The 25,925-nt window shown below is 39.3% G+C and overlaps 1 protein-coding gene across 1 annotated transcript in view; it reads right to left on the bottom strand.

The window, feature by feature from the left end:
- Positions 1 to 25,581, bottom strand: part of LOC127418894 (EMILIN-3-like) — a 42,842-nt gene extending 17,261 nt beyond the window's left edge. The window contains exon 1 of the mRNA XM_051659790.1: positions 25,090 to 25,581. Within this exon, the coding sequence (XP_051515750.1) occupies positions 25,090 to 25,250 (161 nt within the window). The 5' untranslated portion in view covers positions 25,251 to 25,581. The remainder of the gene's footprint in view (positions 1 to 25,089) is intronic.
- Between the last annotated feature and the right edge of the window lie 344 nt (positions 25,582 to 25,925).

The following is a 25,925-nucleotide window of genomic DNA, read 5'->3' as shown; positions in this document are numbered from 1 at the left end:
CCATTCCTTGTGAAGTTCACCCAAATTCTTGAATCGATTTTGCTGGACAATCATAAGGCTGCGGTTCTCTCGGTTGGTTGTGCATCTTTTTCTTCCACACTTTTCCTTCCACTCAACTTTCTGTTAACATGCTTGGATACAGCACTCTGTGAACAGCCAGCTTCTATGGCAATGAATGTTTGTGGTTTACCCTCCTTGTGAAGGGTGTCAATGATTGTCTTCTGGACAACTGTCAGATCAGCAGTCTTCCCCATGATTTTGTAGCCTAGTGAACCAAACTGAGAGACCATTTTGAAGGCTCAGGAAACCTTTGCAGGTGTTTTGAGTTGATTAGCTGATTGGCATGTCAAAATATTCTAATTTTTTGAGATAGTGAATTGGTGGGTTTTTGTTAAATGTGAGCCAAAATCATCACAATTAAAAGAACCAAAGACTTAAACTACTTCAGTCTGTGTGCATTGAATTTATTTAATACACGAGTTTCACAATTTGAGTTGAATTACTGAAATAAATGAACTTTTCCACGACATTCTAATTTATTGAGATGCACCTGTATATATATAATTTTTTTTTTTTTTTTTTGTAAAACAGTATGCAGTATGCATGCAATGATAAACGCTTCAAACAGTAGTGTGCTACTAGAAAGAATTACGGTGCATGTTCAATTCATTGAGTGGCATAGGTATCATCTTGGAACTATAAAAGGTTATTTTGCACTTTTGATTCAATTTAATTTAAATTGTTTCAACTTTTGGCAATCCGATCAAGGAGATGTTAAAAATTACAGTTGATGTTGCTAACGATTCGTTCATGACACTGGAACTGGAAGGTCCAAAATTACAGTTTCAAAGTAGCATCACAAACACTGGTATGAAGTCATGCAAACAAAGCTGCATCCAGGGAGATACAAAGCTAATGATAAACATTCACTTTTAAGCAAATAAATTGCATGAGTCTGTTATCAGAGACAGGTGTGTAACACATGGTAAATTAGCTTTTCTGTTTATACTCGTACACCTGCAAAACAAATGCTAGCATTGCATGGTATTGTTTATCTCTGGAATGTCTTTATGATCAAAAGTTAGAAATCCACTTTGCAATATCCCACATCCGACTTTGAATGGCACACAGAAAAGTCTTGTTTACTAATTCAAATAAGGTGACCTGAATCCAGAACCACATAATTACACAGTTCAACAGCTGTTTAGATCTGATTTATTGCTATCGGCTGTGAAACAAACACAGTTTTGTTGAAAACGATGCATACTTAACAAAGGAAACCATAACATAACCATAAATATGCAGGGTACAGCACAGAAAGACTGTGTGACTGAAGAGCAGTCATGCATTGCTGTAGTGGAGCTGGCATTCTCCAGTGAGTCTGGAACGAAACTCTGACTCCTGCTGTTTAGCGGCAGTTCTGCTCCAGAGATCTGAACTGTCAGAGAGCTTCAGGTGTACTGACCCTTTACATCAGTGAATCTAATTACAAGTGTGACCAGTGAACTAACCCAAATACTGGCTAGAAAGCTGGTGCGTCTTCACATTTCTGTCTTAAAGGAAAACAGCCCAGCAATGGCAAAACACAGTAATTAGATATTTTGTCAAAATTGTGGTATGACTGAATTCAGGTCTCTTAGACTATGATCTGTCCTGATCATATGTTTTGGCTGCCCCAAAGCCTATCCTATTAAAGAAAACAGGATTTCCATTTCCAGTGTGATGAATGAACTGGAAGTTATATACAGCCATCATCTCGTACTCTACTCATTATTTGATTGCCAAATATCAAGACTTTTTACAAAATAACTGCTGAGTCGAGCTCTAAGTATCTCCATTGGACTTCTAAAATAGAAGTTGAAACAGGAGTGGAGATGGGGTGGTGGAAGGGTTTACCTTCCAATGTGATTGACAGGATTAGATGAACATGCCTGTCCCGAACTTTATACTTTATACCATATAGTGCGAGATATTTTTTGTCCACTTTCCCAGAAGAGTTTTTTAAATCTGTAAAAATCAGCAAGTAATACAATACCACATACAGTTGCTAACAAAGTTAACAGATATGGACTAAAAGACACAAAACTTCAATAGAGTGCAGTAGTCTGGTTCCAGAAGTATTATTTTTTCTATAGACAAATAGATTTTTAATGATAACTTATAAACCTTTAAAGACAGACCTGTCGTGAGCACAGAGGTTGTTAGTCAATGTTATCTGCTTCTGCTGAAGCCATCAGTCTCCGTTATTTCAACTTCAGTTTAAAAAAAATCATGTTTAATAGTGGAACTCTTGGTGAATAACTACACTACCCATGATCCTGAAGAGAAAGAGTCATGGCAAACAGGCCTAACATCGACCACCCACGCACTTTGTATGATGCAATTGAGTCGGTCTCCCTACACTCTCAAACTACTTATATATTACTATATATCTGAATATTTTTTTTTTCTCTCTCTCCTTTTCTCCCCAATTTGGAATGCCCAGTTCTCAATGCGCTCTAAGTCCACATGGTGGCGTAGTGACTCGCCTCAATCTGGGTGGCGGAGGACGAATCTCAGTTGCCTCCGCGTCTGAGACGTCAATCCGCACATCTTATCATGTGGCCTGTTGAGCGCGTTACCGCGGAGACATAGCACGTGTGGAGGCTTCACGCCATCCACCACGGCATCCACGCACAACTCACCACGTGCCCTACCAAGAGCGAACCACATTATAGCGACCACGAGGAGGTTACCCCATGTGACTCTACCATCCTTAGCAACCGGGCCAATTTGGTTACTTAGGAGACCTGGCTGGAGTCAGTCAGCATGCCCTGGATACGAACTCGCAAATTCCAGGGGTGGTAGTCAGCATCAATACTCGCTGAGCTACCCAGGTCCCTATATCTGAATATTCTGCGATAAAATTAAAACATATTGACTATGATTACATCATTTGCAATGATTCATGGGACTGTAGTTCATTCCCTCACAACAGACGTTAAGTACACAGTTTTGTACCTTTGTCTTTTTATTCGATTTTCAAATACTTTTTTGTTTTTAATTATGTGATTCATCTTGGAGCTGGTTGATTTTTATGAAGACTATTATGAAATCCCTATGGAAAAAATGAACGGGAAAAATGATTCCAGAAACAAGATGGATGAACTGTTGCGTTCTGTATTTATTTCATGGGGTTTTTAAGTTTGTATGTGTATGCTTTGTTGTTATTTATTTTTGCTCCTTTTTTAAATCTGTTCAAACATGTTTATTTTTCATTAACTTTTCTCATTCCCATTCCAACGACACAAACGACCCATGTGACCTCGTGTGTTTAATTAGGTGACGCTAAACAGATTTTTGCCAACACTGCAAATTATTGGAGTGAAAATAACTGCATGCACACGACTTGTGTTTTCCAACCGTGAGTAACGAAAAACAGATCAGGCTTCAGGATTTGTTTGTAAAGTGAGTGCACATCTGCAGGAAAAAGAGTGACCTCTGTAAGTCAAACAAAATGAGATGTCCAAATGGTCCATGTGTGTGCACATAACCCCGTTCCCCATTTTATTGTAACTACTTGAGCTCTTTACATTTAGTATTCAGTATGGAAAGATTTCTACAACACTGTGATGGGGAAAAAAACAAGTGAAAAGTGCCAAAGTGAGTGAGTGTGTGTCAGTGGCGATTGCTGTAAGACTAGCACTGCTTCACACTGATCGTTCTAGTAATGTGATTCCGTTTTTTTTCTACAAAAATATGTCAGTATAAGACAATGGACACACGCCCATATAGCCCTATTGAAACCATGTTGTTGACTGGACAAGAGGCTCTAATCAAAGACTAGCTTCCTGTTTAATAATTAATATGCATTGTACACTGTATGCTTCCTACTGCTTTTTATTTTTTTTTAATTTACATGTACTATGCAATATGCAAGCATAAACAACAAACAGTCACATGACCTCATCACACTGCATGTGAGTGCTGTCCAGTTATCATCCTGTAGATAAAAACAGTTATTTTGCATTTTTATTTAATTTTGTGTCAAAATATCTTTCTATTTAGCAGTTTGATCAAATAATGTTTTAAGAAGGAGACATAAAAAATTGTGTATATAATGATTTCGGATGTTTTGTTTTGCTGTCAGAGAATTCGGAAATTAGAGAGTCAATCAATTAAAATTTGTAATCAAAATAATTACATGCTGATTAATTAATCACAATTAATCACATATCAATATTTACTGAGAAATGCCCCCAAATAAAGATCATTTAGTATATAAGAATTTAAATAATTATAATAATATATGGGCATAATAAACATTACAATGCAGATACTGTAATTCAAATTCATTACATCATATACAGTACATATATTGTGGCAGCAGACAAGTAAAGTATTTAGACAATACAAAAAGTGGCTTTAGAAGTCAAAATTGTTTTTTTAATGATATTATTTATTTCCATCATTTAACATAACCCTATTATTGGCTTACTTCCATCTGCTCTATTTTTAATTGTTGGTCTATGTCAGTAGTTCTGAAAGAAGAAAAACTTTCATGACCCCCCACCCCATAATCTGACTGAAAAATCATCGAACATGTTGCAAGTTTATAATATTTTTTATTTTTTTTTAAAGATTACAGAACTACATTCTCTCACCTTTTTGCTGAATAAACAAAAGTAACACTCTTCATTGAAAAAAAAAAAAAACTTTTTTTAAATTTGTAAATAAATTGTTTTATAACTTTCATTGTTCTGTTATTTTCTGTACACTTCCTGTGTTACCTAAATACATAAAATGTTTTTATATGTGTGTAAAATGTCCAAAAATACAACTGACACCGAAATGTAAGTGTTAATTCACCACTTCATTCATTCAAATCTGGCAAGCGAAAACTTCTTGGTAACACTATACATTAAAGTTCCCTTGTTAAGGGTTTATAAAGGTGTTCATTAGTGACTAATAAGCTATTTACAATAGCATTATAAATCACTGATATGCAGTTATAACAACATGAATTAAAAGGGCAACTTACATGCAATACTTGCCAAATTGTGAGCATTTAACTTGCATGTTATAGGTGCTAAATTACACTTATTCGACATTAGAAACCTATTAAAAATGTACCTTAATGTAAAGTAGATATATATTAAGAATTTATTTTGGAGTTGCCTACATAAGAAACATGTACATAAAGTTCAGTATGGTTTAATGGTCATCAGGCTTTATTATGTGGTATATGTTGTGAATGAGCATGAAGAGCTGAAAAGAGGACTTTAGGTAACTAGAACTATGTAAGTTGGGACATCATTTGGAGTAGCACCATTTTTTTTGACATCAACATAACAATACAAGTGAGTCAAGACATTACAGTAATGAATATAAACAAAAAATGACATAATCCCTTCTTTTAATATCACTATAACAGTTTTGCTACATTGTGATATGAATAATGAATTAAGGAAGTTGATATTTTTGATCAATATAAAGTATAAATAAGTGTATTAATTAAGCATTTATAACATGTATGTTAAAATTTTCATTTAAAAAGTTGCCCTTTTTTATTCATGTTGATATAATAGCATATCAATGATTTATAATGCAGTCATAAATTGCTTATTAGTCATTAATTAACCTTTTTATAAACTCTTAACAAAGGTAACATGTACAGTGTTTCCATGAATGTAAGACATAGTGACAACATGGCACTGGCATGATAGGGCAAATGACAGTTCCATTAACTGGCCCAAAAATCTGACTGTGAGCTACTTAACCTAATGTCTATGGACCACATCTGTGGCACATGTGTTACCACAGACAATCATTTAGATTTAGTGTGAATGTGTATAAACACATTTATACAGTGTGTATAAATGAATGGGAAACACGTTTAGAGTAATACATTTAAAATTGAAGCTGAACGTGCAAGCAGGAATCACTGCAAATAAATGTTTAAAATATGCAATTATTACAATGTATTGAAAGTTTAACCATAATGCTTAAACACTACGCATGTTAGCACTGATAGTGGTGTGAAAAAATGGCTTTGCAACCACCTCTGTACAAAGTTATAGCCAAATGCAGTTGGTATTGCATCTATTTTTGTACCTGTTTTGAACAATGTAGCAACATGGCAGCAGGTTAAAATAGCTGCAATAAAAGTATTTTGTTTTTCCTTTTTTATTACTTCTCTGAACTGAAGCTATTCTGGTGTGTAGATACAGTTTCTCTGTTCTAAAAGCATCCTATTGTTTGCGGCACTTCTATCTTTGCTTAATGGATCCTAAAAAGCCTCCATAGACCATATCTCCATATTCCTACTGTCAATAGCTCCATCTCTTCCAGAGCGGCTCTTGTGACATGACCAATGTCTGAACCCAGCGACCGATGATAGATTGCCTCCATTAGTGTGAGTGAGAGATTAGGTGAGATAGAGAGAAGAATGGATGGACGGAGGGAGGTATTTATATAATGAAAGAAGGAAAAAAATACTGGCACATCTCCATCTCACAACTGTAAGTTGTAAGTGGCATTAAAAGCTTTTCACATGCCTGTGCATTACCCAAGGGTGACCAGGGTCAAACAATGCAAGCCATTTATATTTAGATTATGAAAATCCACTGCCAAATCCTGAGCTAGATAAACCCTTAAACAATTTGTGTGGCTCTGTCATTGTCAGTTAGTTTTGCGCTAGTCTCACATAGCCAGATGTTTTTTTGTCATAATGTCCTGTCCATATATTGCAGTTTATTCTGGCCAAAAAATGCGCAAGACACGAAGAGACCATCTGGCAAACATGTAAACCAACCAACCACAGTTTCTTTTTTGTTATCCCCTTTTCTCCCCAATTTGGCATGCCCAATTCCCACTGTTTACTTGAGACATTAACTTTTCAAGGAATAATTTTTAAGCGTTTCCCAAATTCGATATAGTTACAGTTTCTGGTTTCTAAAGATTTCTGGAACAATGCCTATTATGAAAAGCACTATAAAAATGTTTTTTGAAAATGAAAATATTTCTCTTCAGTTTTATACTTCTAACATTGCTCTAATATTGGGTTGAAAAAGATACTGCCAACTTGATACAAAGTAATATTTTAGAGATAATATTTAATTATTTGCTTTGGCTTTACTACGTTGAGAATATAAAAGAAAATTATTTATTTTTGCAAATATGTTGTATAATCAGGCCTAATTTTTCTCACACAATATAAACAGGTTTTTATACATAAAACTGTAAAGCTGCCCTTAAATTTTAGGAAGGGGTCTCTCGCAAGGGGATCATCTTATTTATCAGTTCCTTTATATCAAATCCCTGAATTGTACCACAATAATAGGCTGACATGGAAAAAAACAAAAATTGGTTGAAAATTTGTAGATTTTGTCATCAAAATTACCGAAAGTAATAAGTACAGATAATAAAAGAGGAATAGGGTCAATGATGCAACACTAATTTTATTTTTGTCCAGTTCTAATAAATTAAATATACAGTTGAAGTCAGAAGTTTACATACACATTAGCCAAATACATTTAAACTCAGTTTTTCACAATTCCTGACATTTAATCGAAGAAAACATTCCATGTCTTAGGTCAGTTAAGACACTACTTTATTTTATGAATGTGAAATGTCAGAATAATAGTAGAGAGAATGATTTATTTCAGCTTTTATTTCTTTCATCACATTCCCAGTAGGTCAGAAGTTTACAAACATTTTGTTAGTATTTGGGAGCATTGCCTTTAAATTGTTTAACTTGGATCAAACGTTTTGGGTAGCCTCCCACAAGCTTCTCACAATAAGTTGCTGGAATTTTGGCTCATTCCTCCAGACAGAACACAAATTTTCTATCAGATTGAGGTCAGGGCTTTGTGATGGCCACTCCAAAACAATGACTTTGTTGTCCTTAAACCATTTTGCCACCACTTTGGAGGTATGCTTTGGGTCATTGTCCATTTGGAAGACCCATTTGCGACCGAGCTTTAACTTCCTGGCTGATGTCATGAGATGTTGCTTCAATATATCCACATAATTTTCCTTCCTCATGATGCCATCTATTTTGTGAAGTGCACCAGTCCCTCATGCAGCAAAGCACCCACACAACATGATGCTGCCACCCCCATGCGTCACGGTTGGGATGGTGTTCTTCAGCTTGCAAGCCTCACCCTTTTTCCTCCGAACATAACGATGGTCATTATGACCAAACAGTTCAATTTGTTTCATTAGACCAGAGGACATTTCTTCAAAAAGTAAGATCTTTTCCCCCATGTGCACTTGCAAACTGTAGTCTGGCTTTTTTATGGCGGTTTTGGAGCTGTGGCTTCTTCCTTGCTGAGCAGCCTTTCAGGTTATGTCGATATAGGACTCATTTTACTGTGGATATAGATACTTGTCTACCTGTTTCCTTCAGCATCTTCACAAGGTCCATTGCTGTTGTTCTGGGATTGATCTGCACTTTTCGCATCAAACTACGTTCATCTCTAGGAGACAGAATGCGTCTCCTTCCTGAACGGTACGATGGCTGCATGGTCCCATGGTATTTATACTTGTGTACTATTGTTTGTACAGATGAACGTGGTACCTTCAGGCATTTGAAAATTGCTCCTAAGGATGAACCAGACTTGTGGAGGTCCACAATTTTTTTTTTTCTGAGGTCTTGGCTGATTTCTTTTTATTTTCCCATGATGCCAAAAAAAGAGGCACTGAGTTTTAAGGTAGGCCTTACAATACATCCACAGGTACACCTCCAATTCAGTACTCCTCCTATCAGAAGCTAATTGGCTAACTGTCTTGACATCATTTTCTGGAATTATCCAAGCTGCTTAAAGGCACAGTTAACTTAGTGTATGTAAACTTCTGACCCACTGGAATTGTGATATAGTCAATTAAAATTGAAACAATCTGTCTGTAAACAATTGTTGGAAACATTACTTGTGTCATGCACAAAGTAGATGTCCTAAACGACTTGCCAAAACTATAGTTTGATAATGTTAAATCTGTGGAGTGGTTAAAAACTTTGTTTTAATGACTTCAACCTAAGTGTATGTAAACTTCTGACTTCATCTGTATATAGCTCTGGAAAAAATTAAGAGACCACTGCAAAATTATCAGTTTCTCTGGATTTACTATTTATAGGTATGTGTTTGAGTACAATTTTTGTTTTATTCTTTAAATCACTGACAACATTTCTCCCAAAATCCAAATAAAAATATTGTCATTTAGAGCGTTTATTTGCAGAAAATGACAACTGGTCAAAATAACAAAAAAGTTGCTGTTTTCATACCTCAAGTAATGCAAAGAAAACAAGTTCATATTCATTTTTAAACAACACAATACTAATGTTTTAACTTAAGAAGAGTTCAGTAATCAATATTTGGTGGAATAACCCTGATTTTCAATCAAAGCTTTCATGCGTCTTGGCATGAGTTTTTCACATTGCTGTTGGGTGACTTTATGCCACTCCTGGCACAAAAATTCAAACAGAAGACTGATCCGTTCTCACGCAAACCTCATTCACTTTCACACATTCAAAAAATTTGTACATGCAAGAACCGATGTGTGCGATTTTTTTTTTCTTCCATCTTTTTCTCCTTAAGCCTTGTTTATACCTTTGCTTGTCATTATAGTGCATCCTGTGCTTGCAGCTCTTTTGTGGTGTGGTGTCAAGTGCACTCACTGTGCTATGCTTATTTAAACAAAGACGTTTAACACCTTATAATAACTACACGGTATAAAGTATTTGTAAAGCATTAGTTTATAGTCAATTGATCATTTATAAACTATTGTTCATACATTAATAAGCAACATACAAATAGTTTGTTATATGTTTATATTAACTGTAGCAAATTATTTATTATTGTTTAATAAGTTCATCTATAGGCAGTTTGATAATGTTTTTTAACATGAACAAGGAATGAATTCATAGTAAATAAAGAAATTATATATGTAATTAATTGGATTTACATTTAAACATAATTAATGTATTTGTTACTGTTTTAGTAACACTTACTACAAAGCAATTATTACTTAATATATAGTTCGTAATAAAGAATTGATTAATTGCTAACTAAGCATTTTGCGTGACCTAATCTAAAGTAAGAAGTGTATATGCCTAATTATACATATATTAATGATCAATTACTCTGAAAACTTGGATGTGAAATAACCATCTCCACAGCATCTCAATCACAAAGGCTCTAAACAGACACTAAAGCTTAAAAAAACAAAAACAACAAAAAACTAAAAAAAAGTCACAACACAAAATTACAGGAATAATAGTGAGAGAGGAAAATCCACAGATTATTAAAAGAAATCCTCTAATTGCTCAAACGCCACTTTAGCATTTTCCATCTTATTAAGCTTTATGAGCAGACTTGTTCTCATTATTGCCAATTAAAATGACTGTTTAATTCAGTTTCACCAGTGGAACTACTATAAATATTTCATTAAATTTAATCCGATTCCAGAAGGAAAGTCCAAAAATGTGCGCGCACTCTGGAAACAGCCAGCATGTCACCACGGTCACATGACAGTGATGAAATGGCAAAAAAATAAATAATAATTGAAATAGGAAAGAGCATGTAACGTTACATTATTGACTTTAAATGATATTTTGCCAATTCAGTGCCTATTAAACTTCATTAGTGAAAGTTTCCTTACTATGCTGCTGAAGTGTACAAGCGACATTGTCACGCCGTACATGTTACTTTTCTCAGCGCTGGGCCGGATGGAACAATAACAGTAGTTTGTGGTTATTGAATAGGGCATAATGGCCCTGTCCCAATACCCACACTTGTGGTCTTGGCCACTTGAGTGTGCGTGCACGCGACAGGAAGTAAGTGTTCAAGACTGCCCCATGTCTAAACATGCCAAAGCTCAGTGCACTTAACCCGCACTAAATCCACACTAGTGCAAATACCGCTTCTGAGTGGTATTTCAGGCTAAGTGTATCCCAGAGTTCATCATGATCAGGGGCCCACACACCGCCTACCCAAGCGATCTGTGTATTTTCGCCATGATAACATCAAAGGAAGCTTTTCAACATAAGTTATTTATTATAATCAAATAGTGAAATGTAAGTTAAGTATATATTTATTTTAGTATAACAGAATATATACAACATTATATAATGTGTTGGGATGACTTAATAGCTGTAATGTTTAATGTGTGTGTTCATGTATTTCATGTCTTTTATTTTGAAAGTTTATTTCCTGTTCATGTCATGTGTCCCTAGTTATGTGATTCCTGTTTCCCTCCATGTTTATGTGTCTTGTTTTTATTGGTTTATTGGTTGATTATCTTGTTATCAGTTCTGTCTGTTTATTGGTTATCTTTGTCATGTGTTCTCCCATGTCCATGTATTTAAGCCCTCATGTTTTCCATTGTTGGGTGTCAGGTTTTGTGTGATTGGTAACATTGTCACATTTTGTCAGGCCAAGTTTATGTCAAGCCATGTTAATGTCAAGCCAAGTTTACGTCAAGTCTAGTCAAGTTCATGTTTTAAGTTTCTTTCATGTTTATAGTTAAGGTTTATTGGATTTCACGTTTATAAATAAATTTGCACTTGGGTTCTTCAATTCATTGTCTCTTCATTTTCCTCATCGTTCAGCAGCAGCCTCATTCCAGAATACCTAACCGACGCAATATGAAACCCAGCAATCCAGCTCCTCCACCTACGTCAGGGGAATCGGCCCCTGGAGCATTATGTGGAGGACTTCTGTGATCTGGCCTGCTGGGTGGACTTTAATGAGGTCGCCCTCAAAGACTGTTTCCGTTTTGGATTGAGTGAGCCAATCTCCTCGTTGATGCCTGGCGGTCACAGTTCCCTCAAGCTGGTTCAGTATATCAACCTTGCCCTGCAGATTACTGGTTCTACGTTCACTGTGGGGGAGGCGGATGCCGAGCCGGAGTCCCACGTCATGGTCGACGAGCCGGAGTCCCACGTCATGGTCGACGAGCCGGAGTCCCACATCATGGCTGCCGAGCCAGAGTCCCACGTCATGGCCACCAAGCCAGGGTTCCACGTCATGACCGCCAAGCCAGGGTTCCACGTCATGGTGGCTGAGCTAGCACCATCTTTTCCCCTGGATCCTGAGCCTGTTCCATGCCATGTCACAGCAACGCCTCAGCCTGCTCCATGCCATGTCACAGCAATGCCTCAGCCTGCTCCATGCCATGTCACAGCAACACCTCAGCCTGCTCCATGCCATGCCATGTCATAGCCTAGCCTGAGCCTGCTACATGCCACGTCACAGCCATGCCTGAGTCTTCTCCACGGCATGTCATGGCCACATCTGAGCTGTTAGACCTGGAGATTGTTCCCGCTCTTGTACCCACCATATGGACACTTCTTCATGATCATACAAGGGGAACTTTTGATCCTCCGACCCTGCCTAGACCCTCTGAGCCCTGGACTCCTCCTTGGCCTGTCGATCCCTCGACACACCTCGGCTCTACTTTCCTGGGCTCCACTGCGGTCCTTCAGCCTGTTGGCTTTACCGGGGTCCCTCGTCCCTCCATCTCCTCCTTGGTCTGTCGGTCACCTGGCTATGCCTTGGCTCTCCGATCCTCTGGCTATGCCTTGTCCCTCTGATCTGTCAGCTCCACCGGGGACCTCCATCCCTACTGCTCCGCCTTGGTCCCCAGCCCCACCGGCTCCGCCTCAGTCTTATGATCCCCCAGCTCCACCTTGCTCCTACAAGCCTCCAGTGCTGCCTTGGTCCTCCCTGCCATCGGCTTCACCCTGGTCCTTCGAGTCTTCGGCTACTCTCTGGGTACCAAGGTCCATGGTGTCGCTCTTCAAGTTTCTCACGGCTCTGCCTTCCATGGCTCCGCACTTCAAGTCTCTCACAGCCCCACCTTTCACGGCTCCGCCCCTCGAGCCTCTCAGGGCCCCACCTTCCATTGACTCTGCCCTGGTCCCATGCCCCATGCCATGTCTCACCAGGCCATTCCAAGCCACACCTCAAGACCCCCCCCCACCCCAGCTCCCTACAGAACTTTGAAATTATGTTTCATAATTAAGAGCTGCCCCTAGTGGGGGGGATATGTAATGTTTAATGTGTGTGTTCATGTATTTCATGTCTTTTATTTTGAACGTTTATTTCCTGTTTCATGTCATGTGTCCCTAGTCATGTGATTCCTGTTTCCCTCCATGTTTATCTGTCTTGTTTTCATTGATTTATTGGTTGATTATCTTGTTCAGTTCTGTCTGTTTATTGGTTATCTTTGTCATGTGTTCTCCCATGTCCATGTATTTAAGCCCTCATGTTTTCCATTGTTGGATGTCAGGTATTGTGTGATTGGTAACGTTGTCACGTTTTGTCAGGCCAAGTTTATATCAAACCATGTTAATGCCAAACCAAGTTTACGTCAAGTCTAGTCAAATTCATGTTTTATGTTTCTTTCATGTTTATAGTTAGGGTTTATTGGATTTCACGTTTATAAATAAATTTGCACTTGGGTTCTTCAATTCATTGTCTCTTCATTTTTCTCATTGCTCAGCAGCAGCCTCGTTACAATAGCAGCATAATAATTACTAAATATTATTTATATACCTCTTTGTTATCCTTCTCACCCAGTTTGTTCTTGCTTAATACTGCTGGTGATTTTGGTAATTTATCAGCCAGTGTGGCATACAATATACGTTTTATTAAAAAAAAAAAAAAATTAACTACTACCACGGTTTCTTTCTCATCTTTATGTATTTAAAATATAAGTTTTAATGCTTATTTGTTGTATGAAACCACATACTGATAAGTTGTGTAAAGCAGTCTTTGGTCATCTTATATAAATGATAAATTATATAAATTATAAAGCATATAATTTAAGTGGTTTGTATTAGTAGTTATTAATGGATCACACAGGTTTATAGAATGAGGTTTTTATTTGTTTAAATAAGTTTTATGTGTTTTGAAAAACAAAGTAGAAAGAAATTGCTTATATTTTATATTTTACAGCAGTTATGGATGATGCAATTTTACAGTTAAACTGTTTTTAATGTGCAAAGTATTGAAGATAAAAATGAGTAAAAAATAATTAACTTTGCAGTTATTTTCACACAAAAACATTATAAAAAATTTACTTCCATATTTTCTATAGCACAATACACTTCCAACAACCAGTAGTGTATTAATGAATGAAAAGATGGGTACAATTTTCAGTTATTTATTATTTTAATTAGGCTATAACAGTCACCGCTACCAAAAACAATCAGTCCTCAGCTGAGTGAAAAGACTAAAACAGCTGTCACAGCCAGCACCAACATCGTTAAGTCTACGAGTGTCCCAACGCGCAATCAAGTCATACACACACTCGCAGTCTTCATGTCTACTTGCACACTAGTGACCAAACACCGGAAATACGTAAGACAAGTGGGTAAGTAGGCAAGACCAAAACCACGAGTGGGGGTATTGGGACAGGGCCTTTATGTAATCATTTTCCAGAGATTACAGGGGCGGATTTGTATCTCAGGTACCAATCCTTGTAGTAACATTAAACAAGCACACTATTTAATGTACAAATGTCTGCAGTATGACAAACACATACTAAGATTTGAATGCTGATCAACGAAGAATTCATCTTTCAGGATTCAGGCCGGGAGGTGCCACTTCAGGAAGACACATTTGTCTCTCATAGAAAACCATTTTTAGCCAAATCACCACTTTGATGACAAGTTTCAATGAGCAAAATTAGATATTCAATACATCAACAACTTTTATTACTTTAAAGAAAATGCAAATGTTTAAGTTTGTAAAGCATAAAAAATATGACCCAATATTTTCTTTCCTAATTTTTCTTTGTTTTCCTAAATTCTGTTTTCCATTCTATTTATTTCTGAATTACCTGTTTAAATGATTATTTTTTTTATCATACATATTTTATCATTTATGAAATGAATTCATTAAGAGTTCATCAAATTAAATTAGTTTTTCAAATATACTGCTTCAATAATATCTTCACAGCTGAATCTAAAACAGTTATTTTTTGACAAACAACATGAGCACAACAGAGAATCACTGTATAAATGAGAAACTTTTTTGCTTGAAATTCTTCTCCCTGCCCAGTAGGGGGCGATATGCATGAAGAATGTGAATCACCAAAAACAAAAGAATAAGAATGTGAAAGTGAAGAAAAAAGGACTTAAATATTGATCTGTTTCTCACTCACACCTATCATATCACAAGACTTTGATTTAAGAACTGGAGTCTTATGGATTACCTTTATGCTGACTTATGTGATTTTTGGAGCTTCAAAATGTTGGCACCCACTTGCACTGGCACCTACAGAGCTGAAATATAGTTCAGCAGATGAAAGAAAGTCATACACATCTGGGATGACATGAGGGTGAGTAAATGAGATTTTTTTTTTATTTTTTTTTTTTTTTCGGGTGAACTATCCCTTTAACATAGCATGTGTTTTGTTTTAATAAAATTAATAATGTTTTGTAACATATGCCATAATTTTCCAGAAAAACTGTTTATTAATTTATAGTTGTTATTGAGTTACATATAATTATAAAGTTGTGGTTATATAATTTCCAGCTAGTATTGCAAATAATTGTTGTATATGAAATTTTGTAAAAAAAAAAATAAAATAAAATAAAAAAAAAAAATAAACATTTTTTATTGAAGGGCCAGTGGAAATATTAGAAAGGCAAGTACAAATCACTGGGCCAGCAGAAAAAAAGAAAGAAAGAACAAAAAAAAAAAAAAATGGATTACATTTATAATTTTAGCAGATACTTTTCCAACCAAAATCGAGTTATAATAAAGAGATAAATTATAGGTCAGAATGTTTGGTTTTCCAATAGTTTCTCACTTCTTTAACATTACTGCTGTCAGCCTGGAGAAAACCACTAATGTAAAAAACGATTATATACAAACTCATTGTGCCCAATCAAAAACTCAGATTAGCCCTAATTATGTATCAAAGATACACTATTTGACTGAAAAGTTTCTCATGATCTTAAGAATCTTTTGATCTGAAGGCGTATGCTTAAATGTTTGAAATTAGTTTTGTAGACAAAAATATAATTGTGCCACCATATTCATTTATTTCATTACAAAACTAAAATTTTATAAAAATTAAAAAAAAGTTTTTGAAATTGATGACTTGGACCGAATAATAAAGAAAAGCAGCCAATTAGTGCCCAACATAGATGGGAACTCCTTCAATACTGTTTAAAAAGCATCCCAGGGTGATACCTCAAGAAGTTGGTTGAGAAAATGTCAAGAGTACATGTCTGCAAATTCTAGGCAAAGGGTGACTACTTTGAAGATGCTAAAATATAACACAGTTTTGATTTATTTTGAATTTTGTTTAGTCACAACATAATTCCCATAGTTCCATTTATGTTTTTCCATAGTTATGATGACTTTACTATTATTCTAAAATGTAAATATATATACCGGTAGTGTATATCAACATGACATCGCTGGTGCTTGCAATTTAAATAGAAAACAAGACTGCATTTTCATTGACTGACATAATGAGAAACATGTTTTCTAGAATCTAGATAATAATGATGTCAGGACAGTTGATAATGTTAAGTTGTTGATTTCTATGTCAGTTATAATGACTTTTGGGTAATTTTTGGATGCATTATTCTCATATGTTCTCACTTAGAAGATGGGCTCTGATGTGCAGATACAGGTTTGTCGTACAAACAAAGAATTACACGTGGCATTTTATGGATTCCTCGTTTATAGCATTTGTTGATGGAACCACCAATGGAACCATTATATCAGTAATATAGAGTAATCAAGGAAATTTCTCAATTAGAATGTCATTATTTATGTAAAAAACACAGCATTGAAAAGTATATGTAAACAACTAACATTCCACTGCTGGATGCATAAACATAATAATATATGCACTTTTGTATTATGCCTGCCCAGAGGAAATTTTTATTGCTCGAAGGTTGAAAGTTCATAGCTCTCGGTTAAAGTATTTTACTTTGTATATTTATTATAAAACAGATAGTTGTGGTCCTAGATACAGAGTCAGGATAAAGAAAAATAAATAAAAACCTCTCCACATGTCTCCAATCGGGGTGCGTTTCCCGAACAACGATGTAACTCACTGCTTAACCACCATAGTACGATGCATCACTGGAGAAATTAACTAGCTAGTCACTACTGTTTCCCAAAACCGTATTTTGCACTTCTATCGTTCAAACCACATTGGTTCAACAATATCGTTTATGACGTTACACAGGGGGTGGAGTGAAAAGTTCTGCATATATTAAATTATAAAAGCTCATTTACACGTACGCCGGAAAGCCATGCAATGAGAGAAAGCTGCTGAAGACACGGAAACGACGTGCACTGTGTAATGAGACAGATGCATTGTGCTTCAATAGTAGGGTTTTCACAGCAGACATCGGGGTTCCCCCGATGCACTTGAGCACATGCGAACTATTCAAAAACCTATAAGAATGCTACTTATGTGTTAACATGGACAAAAAAGCTGTGTTCTAAAGCACTTTCTCTTAACAACCTTTAATTCCTTAAATGGCATAAGAAAGGCTGCATTTGTGTTTACTTGACGTTTCAGAACATAAAGACACTAACCAGACATTATCTTCACCAGTGGCTCTCAACTGGTGGTTCGTGACCCAAAAATGGGTCACAGTTCGTTCGGATCAGGTCACTGACAGCAGGGAAAAACAATTCTTAATGCAAATAATAAAATGGAACAGACCATATAATCATGCAGAGTTTGGATAGCAAAACAAATAACTTTATCAACTTGTAAAATGTATATATTTTGATGTTGATGACAAAGGCAGAGCGTCAAATGAAATTCTTTATTATCTTGGCACAAATTCATCTGTCTCTCAGTAGAAAGTATCCAAATTAGGCAGATGCCAACTTGGACAGGTTGCACGACATGCGCACGTTTTCAAAAACCATGAATAAAACTTTACAAGGCAAAAGAAAGACTCAGACTACATTAAATACGGATTTACTTACAGCGAGTAAAACTTAGTAATAATATGTAGTAAAACGTAAGACGTAGGATGTAATAAGACATAGTAATGGATTACATGTATTATGTGCTACGTAATCAGATAACAAAAATCAAGTACTTGTAATTAGATAAGACTAGATTTTAAAATGTGCGTAATCAGATTACAGTTAATTTTATATGGATTTTATGATTACATTCTTGATAACATGACAATCAGCCAACAGCCGTAACAAGTGTGTAATTTACCAATTGTGCTCCTAAATTGTAAAAGAGCATTCTGAGACAGAGACTGAAATATTTGCAACAGGCCTTGCCAGGAAGCACTACACACATTAAAGACAGTCCTCTTTAACACTTACAAAAATATATAGACTTTCAAATAGACAGGAAAAATAACTGAGCAAAACAATATTTGCCTTAAAAAAGTACACATCCAATCTTAATCCAACCTCCAAACTCTGAGGTACTCTAAATCCTTCATTCAATTTTGGTAGGCTTACGGGGTTGGGACCTGAAGCAAAACCGGTTCAGAACCACTGATGTTTGCAAATACGTGAACGCAAAACATCTGACAAGCAATGCAAGCTTGATTTTGTTCAACATTGTGTTCTTAAACGTTTCAGACTCCAGTTCATAATGCAATGCAAGTTTGTGTTGCATTCTTAGCTTTGCTAAAACTGTCTTCTTTTACGTTCAGTTTCCTCTTTAACATTGCTGCCTACGTTGGCCTTTCGCTACAGAGCTAGAGTGTAGTGTGAAGCTGTACAGGGTGCCGTGTTTACCCGACTGGTGCAGATTAAGATGTTTCAACACACAGAGAGTTTGTGTGGCAGCAATGAACTGCTCAGACAGTGACTATAGGTCATTGAGGACAGATGCAGCAGATACATCATCACTGCCAACATTCACAATCTGCATTTGATACCACTGGCAGTCCAGAATTCCTGCATGCCAACAGCTCTTTGATGTGGATTTGCTCAACATGCCAAATGCTTATCTTTGAGCACGATCCAAATGTAGATGCTGGACTAAACTACAGCCACACAGCAACTTTAGGAGAACAAACCCTCTGTATTGACTAGTGGTCAACTGATATGGGTTTTTCAATGGCCAATGCTGATGATACTGATGAATAGAGAGTCACACGTGTTATAGGCTATATTCAAATATATATACTAATAAAACTGAATTATGCGAATGAAGATATTGCTACAATTAAAAATCAGAACACATTGGCCTCAATGCTGAAATTGCATGAAAATTGATTTACACAATACAACACTTATCCTACAAAGTCACAAAAAATATTTGAAAACATAAATTGCATTATATGTTGAGATGTTTGTTATATATTAGAACTGACACAAGGGAGAGCTAACACTTCATTGGTGAAGCAAACAAGGATTGGTTGATGCAGCTTATCTCATAATGAACATATATCAGCCAATTTAGCACTAGTAATTATTTTTCGGAACTGAAGCATGTGTATTATATTTAAGGATCATAAGGGAATACATATTGATGTCGAAGTTAGTTTAAAAACGGTCAAGTTTCATGACATGTAAGGTCATGAAAATGCCATAAATGGTTTTCTTTTATCATCAAAATGTCATTAATGGTTTAAACAAAAACGGATCACACCAAGATTTTTGTTCATATCACTCTGATTTCCCTCTACATGTAAACATATTTACGCCATTCTGCCGGCTTATTCAGTGTGCACATATCTGTCAAATGTTTGGCGATGTGACCTCACGGCATTGTCAGGTTTGTAGAAAGAGCAATTTTTTTGTTGTTATTAGCATATTGTCGTGCATGTAAATAACGGTCATCCAGGAAATGTGAGTCATCTTTCCTACTTCTCGTATCACTCTGCGATCTCTTCATGAAAGCTAATAAAATAACTTCAACTTAAATAAATGTTCCAAGTCCATTTATTTATTTATTTGGTTAATATTCTTGTAATAATCTGGATAATGAGCAGTCAGACAGTAATTTTTGCTAAATAAACCCCATCAGAACTCCAATGCAAAGAGGAGGAGTAATTCAGCTGTTTCAAGAGACTCTGCGATTTCTTTCTTCTTCACGAATGAACAGTCAGCCAACATTATCACTTTGCGTCGGGGTCCTGAACACTCTGCCAGTGACAATGACCGGCTGACTTTACATTATCCCTTTACCTTTAACTGTTGATGCCACTGCCATTTTTGGTTCTTTTTACATGACGTCATGACTATCGAGTCGGAGCTTTCAAAGAATTCTGAGTTTACAACTTGTAATAACAAAATGTACAAATACGTGAATGCTTTTTAAAAGTCAGAATCTCGTAATAACTTATTCATACATGAAGTGAACACACCATATATCTTCTAACAGAAGGATAACATTTAATTATTTTACTTCCAATTTATTTTATTATTATTTTTTTTTTTAATAAATCCTTATTATTTTTATCATTTGATTACCATTTTATAAAAGCAGTAAGGCATTTGAGGCTGTGCCATATTGTGAATACAGTCACAACTGAAGGGGTTGCTTCATGTTGTGCCAGAGCACTTCTATAAAGGGGAGCCTACAAGGTTATCAACAAATGTTTCACAGTCAACAATGGTACGCTGGCGAGGAGACAAGAGGCCGTTCTTTTTGAATGGATGTCTATGGAAGAGATGTTTGAGAGTGCTGAATAAACCACTTTTGTGAGGAAATGGCTCATCACTTAATAAATTGGCTGCCTGTCTGCTAATCTTCAACATGTTTAACACTAAACAATCCTTATGGAATGAACTATGTGTAGAGTGAGAATACTCCAGACTGAACTCCAGGCAGGTGTCACTGACAGAGAACACCTGCAGGTCCCCAATCCTCTTGATGGACGTGAGAGCAGTCAGGAGGGCAGTCTTCAACGAGATAGCCTTTAGCTCAACTGACTTTAGGGGCTTAAACAGGGCTCTCCACAGGCCCAGCAGGACCACAGAGAGAGCCCACGAGGAAATGAGGCGCGGCGTAGGAGGATTCAGCCTCCTCACACCTCTAAGGAACCTGACGATCAGGTTGTACTTCCCGAGGGACTTACCGTCCACCGCGTCGTGGTGCGCTGCTATAGCAGCCACATACACCTTCAAGGTGGAGGGGGACAGCCACCCCTCCAACCTCTCCTGCAGGAAGGAAAGCACTGACCCAACTGCGCATCTCTGGGGGTCTTCACCTCGGGAAGAACACCACTTTGCAAACAAATGCCACTTCAAGGCATACAGGCGCCTCATAGAGGGAGCCCTGGCCTGAGTGATCATGTCTACCACCACCAGTGGTAGGCCAGTTAGGTCTTCTGCATCCCGTCCAGGGGCCAGACATGGAGATTCGGTCTGGTCACGGGTGCCAGATGGTGCCCCATCCCTGAGAGAGGCGGTCCTCCCTCAGGGGAATTCACCAGGGAGGGGCTGTCAAAAGGAGCGTGAGTTCTGAGAACCAAAACTGGGTGGGCCAGTACGGCGCCACGAGGATGACCTGTTCCTCATCCTCCCTGACCTTGCACAAGGTCTGTGCAAGCAGGCTCACTGGGGGGAACGCATACTTGCGCAGCCCCCAGGGCCAGCTGTGTGCCAGTGCATCTGTGCCAAGGGGGGCCTCGGTCAGAGAATACCAGAGCAGACAGTGGGAGGATTCCTAGGAAGCAAACAGGTCTACCTGTGCTTCGCCGAATCGACTCCAAATCAGCTGGACCACCTGGGGGTGGAGCCTCCACTCTCCCCTGAGCATCACCTGCAGTGACAGCGCTTCCACTGTATGGTTGAGGTCGCCCGAGATGTGAGTGGCCTGCAATGACTTCAGTTGCTGCTGAATCCAAAGGAGGAGATGGCGGGCAAGTTGCGACATGTGACGCGGGCATACGCCGCCTTGGCAGTTTATATACGCTACTGTCACCATGTTGTCCATCAGGATCAACACGTGCTTGCCCTGAATCAACGGCTGAAGCCTCTGCAGGGCCAGCAATACCGCCAGCAACTCGAGGCAGTTGATATGCCAATGCAGTCGCGGCCCTGTCCAGGAGCCCGCGGCTGTGTGCCTGTTGCACATGGCACCCCAGCCTAACTTGGAGGTGTCTGTCGTAACAACAACATGCCTGGACACTTGCTGTAAGGGGACCCTGCCTGCAGAAATTTAAGGTCTGTCCAAGGGCTGAATGTGCAGCAGCAGATCGGCATGATGGCCACGCGGTGTGAGCCGCGGCACCATGCCCATCTCGGGACTCGAGTCTGAAGCCAGTGCTGGAGCGGTCTCAAATGCATCAACCCGAGGATGCCATATGCCCCAGGAGCCTCTGAAACTGTTTCAGTGGGACTGCTGTTCTCTGACTGAACGACTACGCACGCTCGTCCGAGAGGCGTGCTATCATAGAGACCGAGTCTAACTCCATCCTGAGAAAAGAGATGCTCTGGACTGGGAAGAGCTTGCCTTTTCCCAGTTCACCTGAAGCCCCAACCGGCTGAGGTGCCTGAGCATCAGGTCCCTGTGCGCACTCAACAGGTCTTGAGAGTAAGCTAGAATCAGCCAGTCATCGAGATAACTGAGGATGCTGAAGCCCACTTCCCTTAGCAGGGCAAGGACTTTCGTAAAGACATGAGGCGACAGGGACAGACCAAAGGGGAGGACCTTGTACTGATACGCCCAGCCCTCGAAAGCGAACCGCAGAAAGGGTTTGTGCCTAGGTAAAACTGAGACATTGAAGTACACATCCTTCAGGTCTCCTGCCGCGAACCAATCTTGATGCCGAATGCACGATAAAATCCGCTTCTGAGTCAGCATCTTGAATGGGAGTCTATGCAGGGCCCGGTTCAGCACTCACAGGTCCAAGATTGGCCGCAACCCACCGCCTTTCTTTGGCACGATGATGTAGGGGCTGTAGAACCCCTTCTTCATCTCGGATGGAGGGACAGGCTCTATCGCTTCCTTCTGCAGAAGGGTCAAGATCACCGCACGCTGGGCAGCGGCGTTCTCGCCCCTCACTGAGGTGAAACGGATGCTGCTGAATGCGGGCAGGCACCGGGCGAATTGAATCACAGAGCCGAGTCAGATCGTCTTGGCCAACCAGCGTGACGGGTTGGAGAGGGCTAGCCACACTTCCAAACTCTGAGCGAGGGGCACCAAGGAGAAGACCACGTTTGATGTACCTGTGGGTAGGGCCTCGCGGCGGGGTGGAGCAGAAACCGCCATGTCGAGGAGCCTCGCATCCTGAGCTCGTGGCTGTGCTGAGGGAAACATCAAAGCACTTACCTTGCTCCGCATACTCACCATAGGACTGGTCAGCAACGGGGGAGGAGGCTGAGCACCCTCACGGCTCGTCATGACTGCACAAGTGCACCGCAACTGCCTTCTCCACCTGAGAAATCTCCGTATACCCCCTGGCCACCCCACCATCGAGGGTATTGAGAGCGGAAGAACCCAGAAGTCGGGTCCGGGCAGTAAAAGGTGCCCGCCACGACTTCATGAGTTCTTTGTGCACCTCCGGGAAGAATGGGACCGGGGCAGAGCAGCGCTCTGAATCCAGGTACCAATCATCAAGCTGTGAGAGCTCAGGGCAGGGTGGAGGGTTCCACTCCAGCCCGAAACTTGCGGCAGCCTGGGCAAGCATGGCATTCAGCTCCGCGTCGGCCTCAGACTGGGCGACCGCACCCGAAGGTGGGAGCCCAGTCGAGTCCTCAGCGTCCGACTGCGCCAAACCGCTCTCCGATGCTGCGATCGAGAGCTCATCCTGTTCACGAGCTCCGAAAGAGACATTAAACTCGCCCTGAGATGAGCTGCCTGTCTCATCCCAGAACTCGACCGGGGCAAATGAGCGTACTGGGGAATGGGAGGTCCGTGGGGGATTACCCAGCAGAACCACTCCGGTTGGGGTCCCCAAATCACCCCCAGCGCTAACCGACCTGGCCTCGTACCCTTGGTAGAAGGACCGGGGCGGGGAGCGGCTGGAGTGGCTTTCCCCCGGAAGAAGGAAAGCCGCGACCGCAATGTTGCCATGGTCATGTTCTCACAGTTAGAACAAGAACCATCCACGAACGCTGCCTCAATGTGACTATGGCCCAGACACGTGAGACAGCGATTGTGGCCGTCAGAGGCGAAGATAGTGACCGCATCCAGGAACTACACACAGACGGAAAGCCATCTTTAAAAAGACGCTCTCCGTCAGTGCGCACTCTTTTAGAAGAAAATATACTCTTTTTTGCAAGAATATATACTCTTTCAGCTGTCGAAGAGCCCAGGGGTGTACTCTGCATTAATTGTGCAGAGGGGGAGAAAACCGCTGAAATGCACCGTATATCCAACAGCAAATGCTTCTCGTTTATGAGGTGAATGGAACGGCAGTGGAACTCTCTGCTCAACACCACTCGGCTCCGAAGAAATAATATGAATGAGTGATTGCGAGCCAGCTCCTTTTATACCCATATGTCCATGGGAGTGGTATGCAAATTCTACTCACCAATTCCCATTGGCATTTTCTCAAAGATCAGAGGTGTTTGGGGCTCCCAAGAGTGACCCCTAGTGTCACTACATCGACACAAAGTCGAGTGAGTCACAGATAGGGAACCAAATTTGTTGACAGACGTTTCCATCCTTAAAATAATGTGTTGGATAAGAGGCTCACTAAAATTTGATTCCTGTATTGTATCGATTTGAAATTGTGTTTGTTCTATGGAAATAAAAGTCTTACCTATTTGTGCAAGCCAAGTTGTACGATATTTTACGACTTTAGCATTTTGTATGAATTATAATGAGTTGTCATGAGACTGTTACTTGTTCCTTATTGTTTAATAATTTTGTTTTCCAGTTTCATCCTTGTTTTTTATTGTTCTTGGTATATGTAGCTCACTAAATTTGGTTAGATTTATGCTTAAAACAACTTGCACAGCTTTGTCTCTCAAGTATATTTTGCAGTAAATTCAAGTAAATGGCTGTTTAGACATTTTTACTGGAAAACAAGACAAAAACACAGATTTTTTGCTGTGAGTTTAGCATGTCACACAGCAGTACACTTGACTTTTTTGGTCAACTCCCCATTTACTTGTGCACTCACGTGGAGTAATGCTTGAAAATGCGGGCTTCTATGCTGTACACACACACATGCTCACACTGTTTACTTACTTAAGTTGACCCATCGGCTTTCCAGGGTTGTACTGTGGGACACTCCCAGACTTGTGCAGATTGTATCTGTATGGACTTCCATAGAGAGTTCCTTTGGCATCCACTGAAGTCAGTAGCAATGTGAGCAACACAAGAGCCTCACACATCAATATCCCCCTCATCTTTAAGAAGCAAAGCAATGGTTGACAAAAATACTTGCAGAAAAAGACAAAGTTGGGGAGAAGAGAAAAAATGTACAGAAAGCAAAAAGCAGGGGATAATAAGGAGAAAAAACACAAGTCAACTGTGCTTCAGAGTCCAGAGGTTGTGAAGGATTGATTGTTTTTCTTGCAAAGTCCCACAAGGTTCTCTAGAGCATCGAATCTTTCAGGTGGACGATCTGTTGTTCTGGTATCATCCTGCCCAGTTTACCACTCACACGAGACAGAGACAGACAGATGGAGGAGAAAGTGAAGAGGAAAGACAGAACGACAGCAGTAGCAGAAGCGAGCACTCAAATCTCTCTGTCAACAGAGCAGTGTGTAAGCTCGACCCTGCAGCTGCAGCGACTGCATTTGCATATCCCTCCCCAAACCCTGCACTGAAACGAGACCCAGCCGGCGACAACGGGGGTGAACCCATTCACATGTTTCTCTCAAAACACAAACCCCCCAAACCCCTCAAAAATGGGAGGACATTTACTGTTCTTAACCAGACAAACCCACTCACTGCTTATAGTGGGGTCCAAAAGTCTGAGAGCACATTGAACTTCTGGAAAGTAAGATTTGGAGAAAAAAAAAAATAAGTTTAAGATTCTGCACTATTTCTGGGTCACTAATCAAATGTAAGCAAATTAG

Source organism: Myxocyprinus asiaticus, chromosome 28 (genome assembly GCF_019703515.2).
Source record: "Myxocyprinus asiaticus isolate MX2 ecotype Aquarium Trade chromosome 28, UBuf_Myxa_2, whole genome shotgun sequence".
In the NCBI taxonomy this organism is placed as follows: Eukaryota; Metazoa; Chordata; class Actinopteri; order Cypriniformes; family Catostomidae; genus Myxocyprinus; species Myxocyprinus asiaticus.
This window is presented reverse-complemented; position numbering and strand designations above follow the sequence as displayed.